The sequence below is a fragment of the Lissotriton vulgaris genome, chromosome 10, assembly GCF_964263255.1.
Source record: "Lissotriton vulgaris chromosome 10, aLisVul1.2, whole genome shotgun sequence".
Lineage (NCBI taxonomy): Eukaryota > Metazoa > Chordata > Amphibia > Caudata > Salamandridae > Lissotriton > Lissotriton vulgaris.
In genome coordinates this window covers 123,163,543-123,175,542 of record NC_141698.1, presented here as the reverse complement: position 1 = coordinate 123,175,542, position 12,000 = coordinate 123,163,543, and the positions used below count along the sequence as shown (strand labels likewise).

The 12,000-nt window shown below is 44.7% G+C and overlaps 1 protein-coding gene across 1 annotated transcript in view; it reads right to left on the bottom strand.

Moving 5' to 3' along the window:
* Positions 1 to 12,000, bottom strand: part of RADIL (Rap associating with DIL domain) — a 346,241-nt gene that overhangs the window by 37,271 nt on the left and 296,970 nt on the right. Inside the window, exon 11 of the mRNA XM_086940689.1 lies at positions 416 to 869. Within this exon, the coding sequence (XP_086796815.1) occupies positions 416 to 869 (454 nt within the window). The remainder of the gene's footprint in view (positions 1 to 415; positions 870 to 12,000) is intronic.

Sequence of the window (12,000 nt, the reverse complement as noted above, 5' to 3'; positions counted from 1 at the left end):
AAAATTTCAATGAGCTTCTTGCTAATATGCTCCTTTGTTCCCTGATTTTGAAGCATAAAGAAACTATAAAGTAATTTAAAAAAGACAAAGTGGTCTTTCAGATGTTTCTTTACAAATAGAACCACACCATAGCTTGGGCTAATATCGGCAACAATGACACAAAACGCATAATACTGTAAATCAAGATTCCTCCTCTGATTGACAGCAGAGAGTTAAGTGGGGTGGCTGGAGACATGAATAGGAACAGGACTTCAGTCCCACTTTAATAAATATGAGAAGTTAATCAAACTTCACAGTGATAGTAGTAACCTGTGCCCTAGTAGGGCATGTTTGCGTTGAGCTCTCTGCTTCTATCGTTGCACGCCTTCAACATACAGTGAGTCAATAAATGTTTAGGGAGAATGAATTGTCATACCTTCTGTGGCCCTGATCTCTGTGTTGGTTTCTGTGGTTTTCATTTTGGTGCCGTTAAGGGTCTCTCTTCTAAAATCCGGCCCAGCTTTGCCGCTGTCGTTGTTCTGTGCAGAGTCGTTGCACTCTAGGTCCATGTTTGACGGCGTATTGGGAGGAGTCAGCAAGCAGGAAGGATCCAGCGGTTGCATGCTTGTTTTTGGGAAGTTGTTCTTTCCCAATGAGTTCTGCAGCTGTAGCTGCCTTAGTTTTTCCTTGAGCCGCTCCTCTGTCGAATAATACTCCCGGGGTGGCCCATTTGCACTGGATGTGAGGGAAGCTGTCCCATCAGCCTCTGACTCTCCGCGGGTTCCCGGCTGCCTACAGTCTGACTGGAGGGATGGACTTTGACGAGGCAGAGGGGAGATCCGCTTTTCGGAGGTCACTTCTAGGATGACTTGAGAGGTGGGAGTTTCATTCTGTAACATCAAAGGGAAACACATAAAGGAAATTGATGGTTATAATGTAGTGCACGGGGATTTAACAAATCTAGTGATGGCAATGGGATGCTAAGTGTAATTTTCAAGAGCCTTAGAGCACTTTAAATGAAAATGTGGACCACATTGTCAACCATTGATTTCAGAAAGCAATGGAAGCCGGGGCAAGTGATCTGCACAAGGATTTAAATATTTTTTTAACAATATCTCCAAATGAACAAAGCATCAAGCAAAGTAATTGTTCTCTGAAAGCTCCAAAACACAGACAAAACATGAAAAGGTAAGTATCGAGCAGTCACGTGAGGTATTCTTAAGGAAAACCATTTGCTTGATTGCTTTGGAAGTGATACGTTTTGCTTTGCACTGTAGGTCTGTGTTTTACCCGAGCCCTCGTGTTTTTCCAACCTTCACTATTATCTTACCGCTACATATGTAACATTTTTCTAGCACGAGATGTTATTGAAACACAATATACAGACCTGAATCTTAATGGTAAGAACTGAAGACAAGAGTCTCTATTGGAAATGACAGCCTCATTGTGTATCAAGAACCAACATAAGATTGTAGGAATAATGTGCCAATCTCTTTTGGCAAATTGATAGTGATCTGATCATCACCAGAGAAGTAGTGCAGACATATTGGACACATTGGGTGTGCTTTGCAGTCAGGTGAAAGTATGATGGAGGGACACTCAAGAGAGAGAGGAGCTAGAACTTACAGCCTGATTCGTCAAGCCCAAATCGGCTCGCAAAGGGCCAGGTTCTCAGAATCTGGCCCTTTGCGAGCGCAATTTTTGCATTTGGGATTCATCATCCCAAATGCAAAAATCGCTATTTAGAAACTCGCAAATTTGCGAGGAATAGCATTTAATGAATCTCTATTAGAGATTCCTTAAATGCTATTCTTGAAACATTTTAAAATTGCGAAATTGCAAATTTCGGCCGCTATTTACCGCGAGGTCAAACCTCGTGGTAAATAGCAAAAACTTAAAAAAATGCTTTTAAAATCATTTTTCTAAGTTGCGTGTTACATACACACATGTCCTTAGGACATGTGTGTGCGCAACACCTGTTGAAATGTGCATTTAAGGGGTGCTACAGGGTGTCCTTTGGACACCCCTGGCACCCTTCAAATTGCTATCTTATTTGCGATTAGCAAATTGCTAATCGCAAATAAGGAATACTCCCCATTCATTCCTATGGGCCTTTTGGCCCATAGGAATGAATGGGGAGTTATTCCTTATTTGCGATTAGCAATTTGCTAATCGCAAATAAGGAATCTGTAGGAATCGCATTTAATTTTGCGATTCCTACATGAATCCCGTTTTGCGAGTCTGTAATAGCGATTCCTTATGAATCGCTATTTCAGACTCGCAAAACGGGTCTTTCATGAATCTGGCCGTTAGTTCTTTCAAGGCAATACCATTAGAACTAGTTCTATTTTGAAATGACATAATGTGATGTGCATTCCATCAGTGTGACCTGCCAGAGGGCCTGGCTGAATGCGCAGACCGCTGTTAAAGTGTCTTGCTACCTGTCCCACCAAATCCCTCCAAGGTTCTTAGATGTCTTAAATTTGTCGACAGATTAAATAAAAACATTATTTTGTTGTTTTTGTTCTTGCATTAGAAAGAGTTAGATGTTTTTCATATTCGCAATTAGACATATTGTACAGTTTTCAAACACACTGTTATGTTGTAAGTGTAAAAAAAAAACAATAGACATTTAAAAAAAAATCTTTATTTATTTTTGTGTTTTATAGAGCGCGAACTTGACCCGTGAGTGTATCAGAGCGCTTTACATGGTATACAATGGTGAACAAACAACGTGTTTAAAGTGCAGAATTATACAAAATCAACAAAAGGATGGCGAGGGGCCGGGGTGCTGAGAACATTGGGAAAAAGGGGATACAGGTGTAAGGTTACAATCACAGTTAGAGTCCGTAAAAACAAAAAAAATGATGTGATATCTGCTGGAGAGACTTTGCCTTCACCTGTTCATCCTTTTGCAGTCAAATAGTAATACAGGAAGATGCATTGTGTGGAATTTAAGAAAGGAGCAATTCTGCAGCTATTAAGTTAATGTGCACGGATTGGAAAGCCTGTTACTTGTAGCCAATGTGTATGCTTATTCATTAGCATAATCGAAATCTATCAAATCCACTTCGGAGGGGGGTGGGGGAAGAGGAGCAGATGCGAGTTAAGATTCCAACCACTATGATGCCAGTACATTGCGAAGCCTCAGAATGGACCATTAAGAGAAGGTGCTGCGACCACGCGTCGAGCACTACAGGCACCTTGGACTTCCGCTACCCGTTAACACTGATAATAGGATTGGTGAACTCTCCATGCCCTCTGTAGTAAAATGCTCAGACTTTCTGTGATGGGATTACCCCAGTGTTAATCCCCTCGCATCTGCTTCCATGTCCGGCTCATCCCTCGAGGGTCTCTGAGTCATCAGCATCCCTTGTTTCTCAGGTGGTGTGTTTGTTTTGAGGGATTAGCCATAAGTAAGCAGAGGCATGTTAAACCTCCTCAGCAGGCGGTGTATCCTTGTTACAAGGGCAGTGTGTGTGGTGGGCTATCAGCGCCTCCATGCAAGGCTTGATTGACGAATGGTACTCTGAAGAAATACATCTTTGAGAAGGAAATCATCAATTTTTAGGTCTCGTAGACCTATTGCTGCCAAGTTGCCTCTGAAGCGACCTACACAGGTGGACGAGCGCCGATATCCTAGCGTGAACGCGCACGCCAGCCCCCGGAGCCGTGCACATCTCCGATCTCAGTCAGCCATGCCTCTCTCAGTTCTCAGTTGCGCGCACACACACTCTGCATACACACACGCAGGCACACACACACTGCATACACACACGCAGGCACACACACTGCATACACACACGCAGGCACACACACTGCATACACACACCCTCACCCCCCCCCACCTACTCACGGGCACACACACACAGTCACACACGCGCATCCACACACTCGAAGTGCCCATCTCCTGTCTCGCTAGCCTGATGCACCAAAAACACAGTATTTACACGTCCCCCCCTACTCACCGGGCTGACTCGGGAGTCCCCCGCTGCTCTCGAGGCCGGTCTTTCCTCCTCAGGTGTGCAGGATTAGCGGCTCAGGCTCGGCAACAGCAGGCGACGCAGAAGGTGATGACGAGCTCCCTAGACGTCCGATGTGCATGCTCACGGCACATGGAAACGCGCACAGCGTGACTTGCTCCCGTACAGCTGAGGTGCATGTTCCCGTACAGCTGAGGTGCATGCTCACGTACAGCTGAGGTGCATGCTCACGTACAGCTGAGGTGCATGCTCACGTACAGCTGAGGTGCATGCTCACGTCGTTATCCTTCGCTTGTTTCTGCTTGTATTTATTTAATTTTGCGGCCGCCAATGCTTGTGCGGCCGCCAATGCTTGTTACCTGAAATAAGGAGAGAGCCCGCCGCAGCAGAGCCGTCCCGCTGAAAGCTCCAGCCAGCGTAGGACGCTCCCTCCGCAGCTGCGTGTCTCAGGCATTTCGAGCAGCAGGTGAATCCAGCCCTGATTTAATCACCCTTGTTTTAAGTGCAACCTTTAATGGGAAGCGGATTTCATTGCCGTCCTCGGCTGTTCATCATGAGCTAGCATGCAATCAGCGAAGAATGATCACATTGTTTGAAATATGTCAGTGTGACTGAGTAAATGAGAACGGACACATTGCTTGAAATATTTCAGAATGGCCGGGTAAATAAAAAGATTATTACATTGCTGTTTTGAGGCCAGCGTGGCCAGGCTGTGACAGACTCGACTGGGCCTGCATTCGGTTGTCTGTATGTCTTGCTAGAAGCTAGCTCGGTTGTGTGCCTGCTGCCGTCCTTTGGGTTGAATCCGCTCTTTACCTTTCTGAAGTTTAAAAAAAAAAGCACCTGGATTTCGATAAAGACTCCCATTGTTCAGGTATCGCGACACCTCAGCGTGCGTGATGCAGTACATACACGGTCAACATGAATACAAAACGGCTAATTTCCCGCTAATTTCAAGTCTTACAACTGCACCACCTACCGGTGCTGTATTTTTCTGTAGGAGGAGGTTGGGGGAGGGGTGGGTGAGAGAAGGAGGGAGTTTTTATCACCAATGCCCGATTCTCTGTATTCATAGCAGCACTGCCACGCTGTGCTGCGCCCAGCTCTATCAGCACAATACTTAATAAGAATGTTTTATGACATTTCATCCCATTCTTCACATGTTGCCTCCGTGATGTGGATACTGAAATCTCGTGCGCGCATGCTCGCACTTATAAACCCCCCCCCGCCCCCGAAAACGGTTTATTGCTTAGTGCAGTGTGTGCCAGTACCCAGGCCCAGACTGACCACATTCGTCGCGTCTAAATTACGCAATCATTCATTTTTATTGAGATTTTGGGGGAGGGAATACGTGCGGGCATGTTTAGAGGCTATCCTATAAAATGAGCTTTCATTAGATGCATACTTACTGTTTGCATGTAAATCTGCTTTTTAGTATACTACATCTGCAGTCATTTTTGTGTACCATCGCTGATGACATTGAATACACATGCCATTGTTGTAGAATCTGACGAACGTCATCACATTTTGCTAGATCCAACGGATGTCATATTGACTATGAAAAATGCTTCTATGTACATGAAGTAGATAATGCACAGTTTGTTTTATCATTCGCAAGTGTGCAATACCTAGTTTTAATTAATCACACCATAAAGTGAATGGAGAAATGCTTGCAAGTAGTCTGACATCTGGCATTCGCTCGGGGTAGCATTCCAACCCATCATTTTCTGCCTGCTTCGCCACTTGAGGCAAAGGCCTGACTTATGAAATTCAGTACTGACCCTCAGTGGCGACGGTAAGTTTAGGAGGGACACACATGCACTCACAGCCATGCATTCACACACAGACACATCCATTCACAACACTCATTACCAAACAGTCATACATGCACGCACCAAACCTTAATTAACCCCTTCCACGTTCATGACGAGCTGGGCTCGTCATGGCATAGCCTCCTCGCACGCTGATGACGAGCCCAGCTCGTCACGCAAAGTGCGTTTTCGCAAAAGCCAGCGTGCGAGCGGAATTCCGCTCGCGCGCATGGTGTTAAACAAAAAAAAACACACGCTTACCAGCAGCTCTGCCTCGGAGGTCCCACGAGGCTTGGGACTGCTGTCTTCCCTCCTTGGCTGGGAAGGCAGCAATCCTAATGTCATCAGAGAGTGGGATGGGGTCAGTGTGACTGCTGACCCCACCCACTCTGTGATGAAGTGTATCTGATTGACATTGACCCTGGGCGCATAAAACTGAAGCGCTCAGGTGCGAGGCAATCAGTGACGCTACCCCTCGTCACTGAGGGGAGGGCCTCAGTGACTTTGCTGAGCTGTGAAAGTCATGCCCAAAGGAGCTGTGACTTCCTCAGCCCAGCAAAGTTCTGCTCAGGCAGCCAGGAGCCTGCACATTTAGCACATGTCTGACTCCTCGCTGCCTGACCTGAAAATGAACAGTGTCTGTCAGGCTGACCTTTTTCAGCCTACAGACACTGTTCGTGAGGGGCAAAATGTGGGAGGGCTTGGCTTCTCAGCTCCAATGAATCGGCTGTGGTTGCTGACCCTGCACACGCACACACATAGAGAACCCCCCCCTCCCCGCCATGCGCGCGCACACACACACACACTATGCAGAAACTGGAATTCCTCATGTCGCAGGTAGCGACACACAATTGAAATGACGAGCACTCTTCGTTATCACTAACCTTTCATGTGACTGCTTAACTTTCCCTGCCGGTTTTGTGCGTCTACGTCCAAGCGATAGTGAATGCGTGCTAGGACGCGCGCACACGCTCCATTCTTCACACTTCCTTGTAGTGCGGCGCGCGCATGAAGTATGCTATGTCGCTGGCGCTGCCTGACCATGGATGTGTGCATTTAGTTGCGGTACCTAACAGGCACGGGTTCGAAGGAATAGGGTAACATGTCTCGCCGGGCCCTGAGGCGGCTGAAGGGTGAAGGGCGGGTTTAGGAGCCACTCTGTTCTGGGGACCTGCCGCCGGGGCAAGCTGAGCAAGAGGATGAGGAGGAAGAAGCGGATGTCCCTGTACGGAGTAAACACAAGAAGGGCAAGAAACTTCTGCAAGAGAGAGGAGGCACCAACCTGTTCCAGCTGGTGAGAATGTCCAGCACATTCCAGTCATGGGTTGAAGTGGTGCTACTGGGTGGAAGAGGACTCTGTCCCAGTCCACGTGGGGCTGATCACGACTGGGAAAAATGGGGACGTATACTGTAAGCTTGTATGTGGACTTGGCACTTGACATGAAGGGGCAACAATACGTGTCTAAAGGGATCAATAGCACTCTGAGTAGGGGAACTGGACTTGGCACTTTATATGAAGGGGCAACAATATGTGTCTAAAGGGATCGATAGCAGGGGGGGACTGGTGGCAATCGGAGAACTAAAGTTGTCATTATATTCATGAGGAGAAGCAATATGACAAAAGTTGGGACCAATGCTTTAAGTTGACCGGTACTGTCTGGTACGGAGTACCTGCACTTTTATATTTTGAGAGGGAGAGTACCTGCACTTCCAACGAGAAATGCTATACTTTTGATTGGAGATTACCGGCACTTCTCAGAAACAAGCAGGTACTCGGGTATAGAGTACCTGCACTTCTGTTTTTTCATTTCATGCACTGGTTGGGACACCCTCGAGTTACCATATGTCAAGCTTGACTAGCTTATCCAATTCTTGTTCAAACTTCGCATTGTGATATCTACATTTTAAAAGGGAATGCAAAGCTACAGGGACCAAAATGCAAAGTAAAACCCAGTACTTAATGCCTTACTCATACCTATCATGGCGTTCCAAGAGAACTCTGAAGCAGCTTTTAGACGGCCACAATACTGACTGGAGAAGGTGTACAGTTGAGATCAAAAAACACATTGTGGTCATACATATATCTATTGTAGAATTATTGAGCTTCTCACCATTGACAACGCCACAGAGCAGTCCTATTCACATCTGCTTCTGAGGCACCTTTAAGTAATTGCTAGAGTGCTGCACAGTGAGGTGCAATATGGAAGGTGTTGGGTGAAGTGCCTCCAGTTTGTAAATATGCTCCGAGGGTCGTGCGGTCACTGCTTATTAGCATGAGGTGTTGGCAGTTGCAGAAAAGTAAGAGAAGAGTAGACACTGTTGTTTATGCGGATGCTGCCATTTTATTAGGTCTTAAGTGCAGGCTGCTTTAATATTCTGATGTCGAACATCTTTTGTGAACAATACCATTGTTATTTGTAATATCAATACATCTAAGTCACGTAAATGCAAAACCTGTTGCATTACAAATGCTATAGGTGTCACATTTGCGAAAGTTATAACTATTGGCATTGTAAATGACAAAGCTATTAATTTAGCTATTTTCAAAACCAACACATAAATAAAAACATTGTCATTTACAAGACCAATAGCTCAAACTTTCCTAATGCGAGACCTATTGCATTGCAAATGCTTGTTTTGTTAGTGGGGGTATAGTTTAAGGGACTTTTGAAAAGGGGAAATGCCTCTGCTACTTCCACAACCACTAAATCTTCCTTTCTGTTTTTGTGGCCTATGGGACTCAATACTAGCTTGGTGGATTTCAGCCCAGGCAGGTCCCCTCCCCTCCCCTCCAGATATAGTGGCCATGGGGTAACTCATGTGGGGTTAGGTTTGCAGAAGGACGTGTAATCACATGATTTTTGGGTAAATCGTTGAGTTATCTGGACTTCAGCTGAGTATCCATATGAAATACTCCTGATCCACAGGGTCGTTGCAGACCTCATAATCCATCTCAATTGGGATAAGAACTCCTGTTAATGGCTAAATAAGGAAATCTCCAGCACTTGTCGTGAGTGACTATGACATTCGGTATCTCCAATAACCCTTCGGAGCATTTTATTTTTTCATTTATGTTGCAAATCTTCAATGTGCTCCTCCAACCTTATTTGGGCAGGAGAACGTTTTTTTTTGCCGCCAAACAAGTGAAGTTTAAAAAAAATGGTCAGTTACAATCACCTTTTCAGTTACTTGGACTCTCAGAATCCAGTACAGTTTAAAACAGTTGCGCATAAAGACGCAAAGCACTTCTAAGAAAAGGACTTCGAATTCAGGCGTGTGCGATTCGACTTCTAATGCAGACTGGTTATGGACTGACAAGGAGACCTTGAGGAAGCAATCAAGGCGCAAGGAATTGTGCTGTAATAGACAGAATCCACACTTTGCCGCAAAAACATAAATATTGCCAAGAACAATATGAGAAGGTCCATTGAAAAGTAAATGATTATACATTAATGGCTACGAATAAGACCTGAACATGAATTTGAATGGTGATTAATTAAACAACAAATCCCTTGAAAAAGCCCAAAAACATGATTTACATACGTAGCAGCCGAGTCAGCGAGTAGGACGGTGCCAAAGTAAATGCCAAATTGAGGTTACTGCACACAACAAATAAAGACTCATATCGCAATGAGGAAACAGTGACTTGGGAAAGGAAACACAAACGAATCACCGACAAGAAATTAAAACAAATGTAGCTACCAAGATTTAACTGCACGAGAATACACATGCCGGAGTACTCGCTATATCAAATAATAAAACAAGTTTATCAGTAAAATACCAAAAAAGAGATTTGGTAACAAGGAAATAGCCCTGAGATCCTTTTTTTCTAAAAGGACCGTGGGCAGAAAGAAAACACTTGAGGCTCGACGACGCGACAGGCTTGTCGCGATGACGAGACTCAGGTATTTTCATTGTGGAGCGTAAAAAGGTCCACAGTGCGCAGGCAATAATAAAGGATTGCAAAGATAAAAAGAACAGGCGCTGGCAGAAATACAAAGAAAACAAAACTTAGTGGAAAGCGCACAATGTTCGGAAAATGGTAACAACCCAGTCGAGATAAAGAGAAAGACAACAGGAACATGGTATGGTGCATATATCGCACAGGACAGGTTTACCATGTCACAAGCCTGGCACATTGAAAGTGAAGCTTAAAGACAGGATATTGGGATAACTGCACCACAGATGCAAGTGGCAGGTATAAGGACAGCAGACATGGAAAGGGGACCACACTACGGGCCCGATGTAGGTACCAAATACCGGTCGGAAACGGCCGATTTCGGCCGTTTCCGACCGGTATTTGGCCTACAGAGATGTAGGGGACCTTTTTTGTCCAATTCGGTATTTTACCGATTCGGTAAAATTACCGAATCGGTAAAATACCGAATCGGTAATTTTACCGATTTTTTAAATTTGGGATGTAGGTGGGACTACTTTCAGTCCCACAGGCCCTTCAGATTCGGTATTTTACCACCCAATCCAATTGGGTGTTAAAATACCGAATCCAGGTGTGCATGCACATGTGTGCATGCACACCTATGCCACGTGACAGACAGACATGCCCTTAGGGCATGTCTGTGTGCCACATGGCTCACATGCCTTTTTTTGGGGTGCTGGAGGGTGTCAAAGTGACACCCCCTGCACCCTTGCACAAATCGGTAATTACCGAATCGGTAATTACCGATTCGGTAATGCCCATTGATTCCTATGGGCTTCAAGGCCCATAGGAAGCAATGGGGGATACCGAATCGGTATTTACAGAATCGGTAAATACCGAATCTTACAGATTCGGTATTTACCGAATCTGAAATACCTACATCTCCCCCCCTCTAATTTACCACTTCATAAATACCGATTCGGTATGATTCGGTATTTATGAAGTGGTAAATGTAGATTTACCTACATCGTGCCCGTACATGTGAAAAACCATGGTGCCTGCATGTCAAGTAGAATGATCTACTAGAGAGCGTGACTTCGAATGTGGAGTGACGTGTATGATGCAATCATACATGACATCAGCCATGACTGTGAACAGATGCACTGGATGAAAGCACATGGCTCAGGCCAATGACAGCTAGCAAGCACCAGTGCTCAGGAATCAATTCAACAGTCACATCCTAACACCAAAGCGGAACGTGAAATCCCTACTCACCACTATCTATCCACATTACGTGGGTAAGATTTTACCAATAAATAAGTACACATACTATTATTCAGCATCAGTCACCAGCTCCACCAGATAGGAAGAGAATCATGGACTTTGTCACTGCTGATAGCAGAGTGATTACTGACCCTTGACTCTGAGGCCTAGTAGTGACCAAGGTTGCTTCAATGGATCAAAAACACAATAAGTGGTAACAAAAAATTCCAAAGTGAGAGTTTCTCTTTAAAAAAATAATAATAATAATAATGTCTCTGAATGCGTTGGGTGGTGGGGTAGGATGGATAGGTCACTTTTTTGTTTTCCGGTAAACTTTCCAAAAAAGGAAAAATATATTGGAAAGTCTGAGGTACTTAGACCGATGGGCTAATGTCACTCGCCCTGTTGGTCAAAGAATCCTCTGGCTTAGTTAGCAGAAACATGGCAGTATACCTGACTTTAGGAACAGCAAATTAGGCAGAATAGGTACTTTGCAATGAGTTTTCCCACACACTAGAACTCAAATATGTGATAAAGAAAGAACAAAATAAGAAACTATGGGGCCAGATGTAGCAAAATCAGAAATACCGACTCTTAATTACCGAATTTTACCGATTCGGTAATTAAGAGTAGGTATTTCTAATGTAGGTACCAATTCGGTCAATTTTACCGAATCTGTAAAATTCGGTATTTACCGATTCGGTAAATACCGAATCGGTATTTGATATTGAATCCTATGGGCCTTGAAACCCATAGGATTCAATATCAAATACCGATTCGGTATTTACCGAATCGGTAAATACCGAATTTTGCAAGGGTGCAGGGGGTGTCACTTTGACACCCTCTGGCACCCCTGTTTTAGGCTTGTGTGCCATGTGGCACACATACATGCCCTAAGGGCATGTATGTGTGCCACATGGCACAGGTGTACATGCACAGATGTCCATGTACACCTGAATCGGTATTTTACCATGCAATTGTATTGCATGGTAAAATACCGATTTTCAAAGCCCTGTGTCAATGTTAAAATTGGCACCTACATACCAAACATGCATTTTCGGTAATTTTACCGACCGGTATATTTACC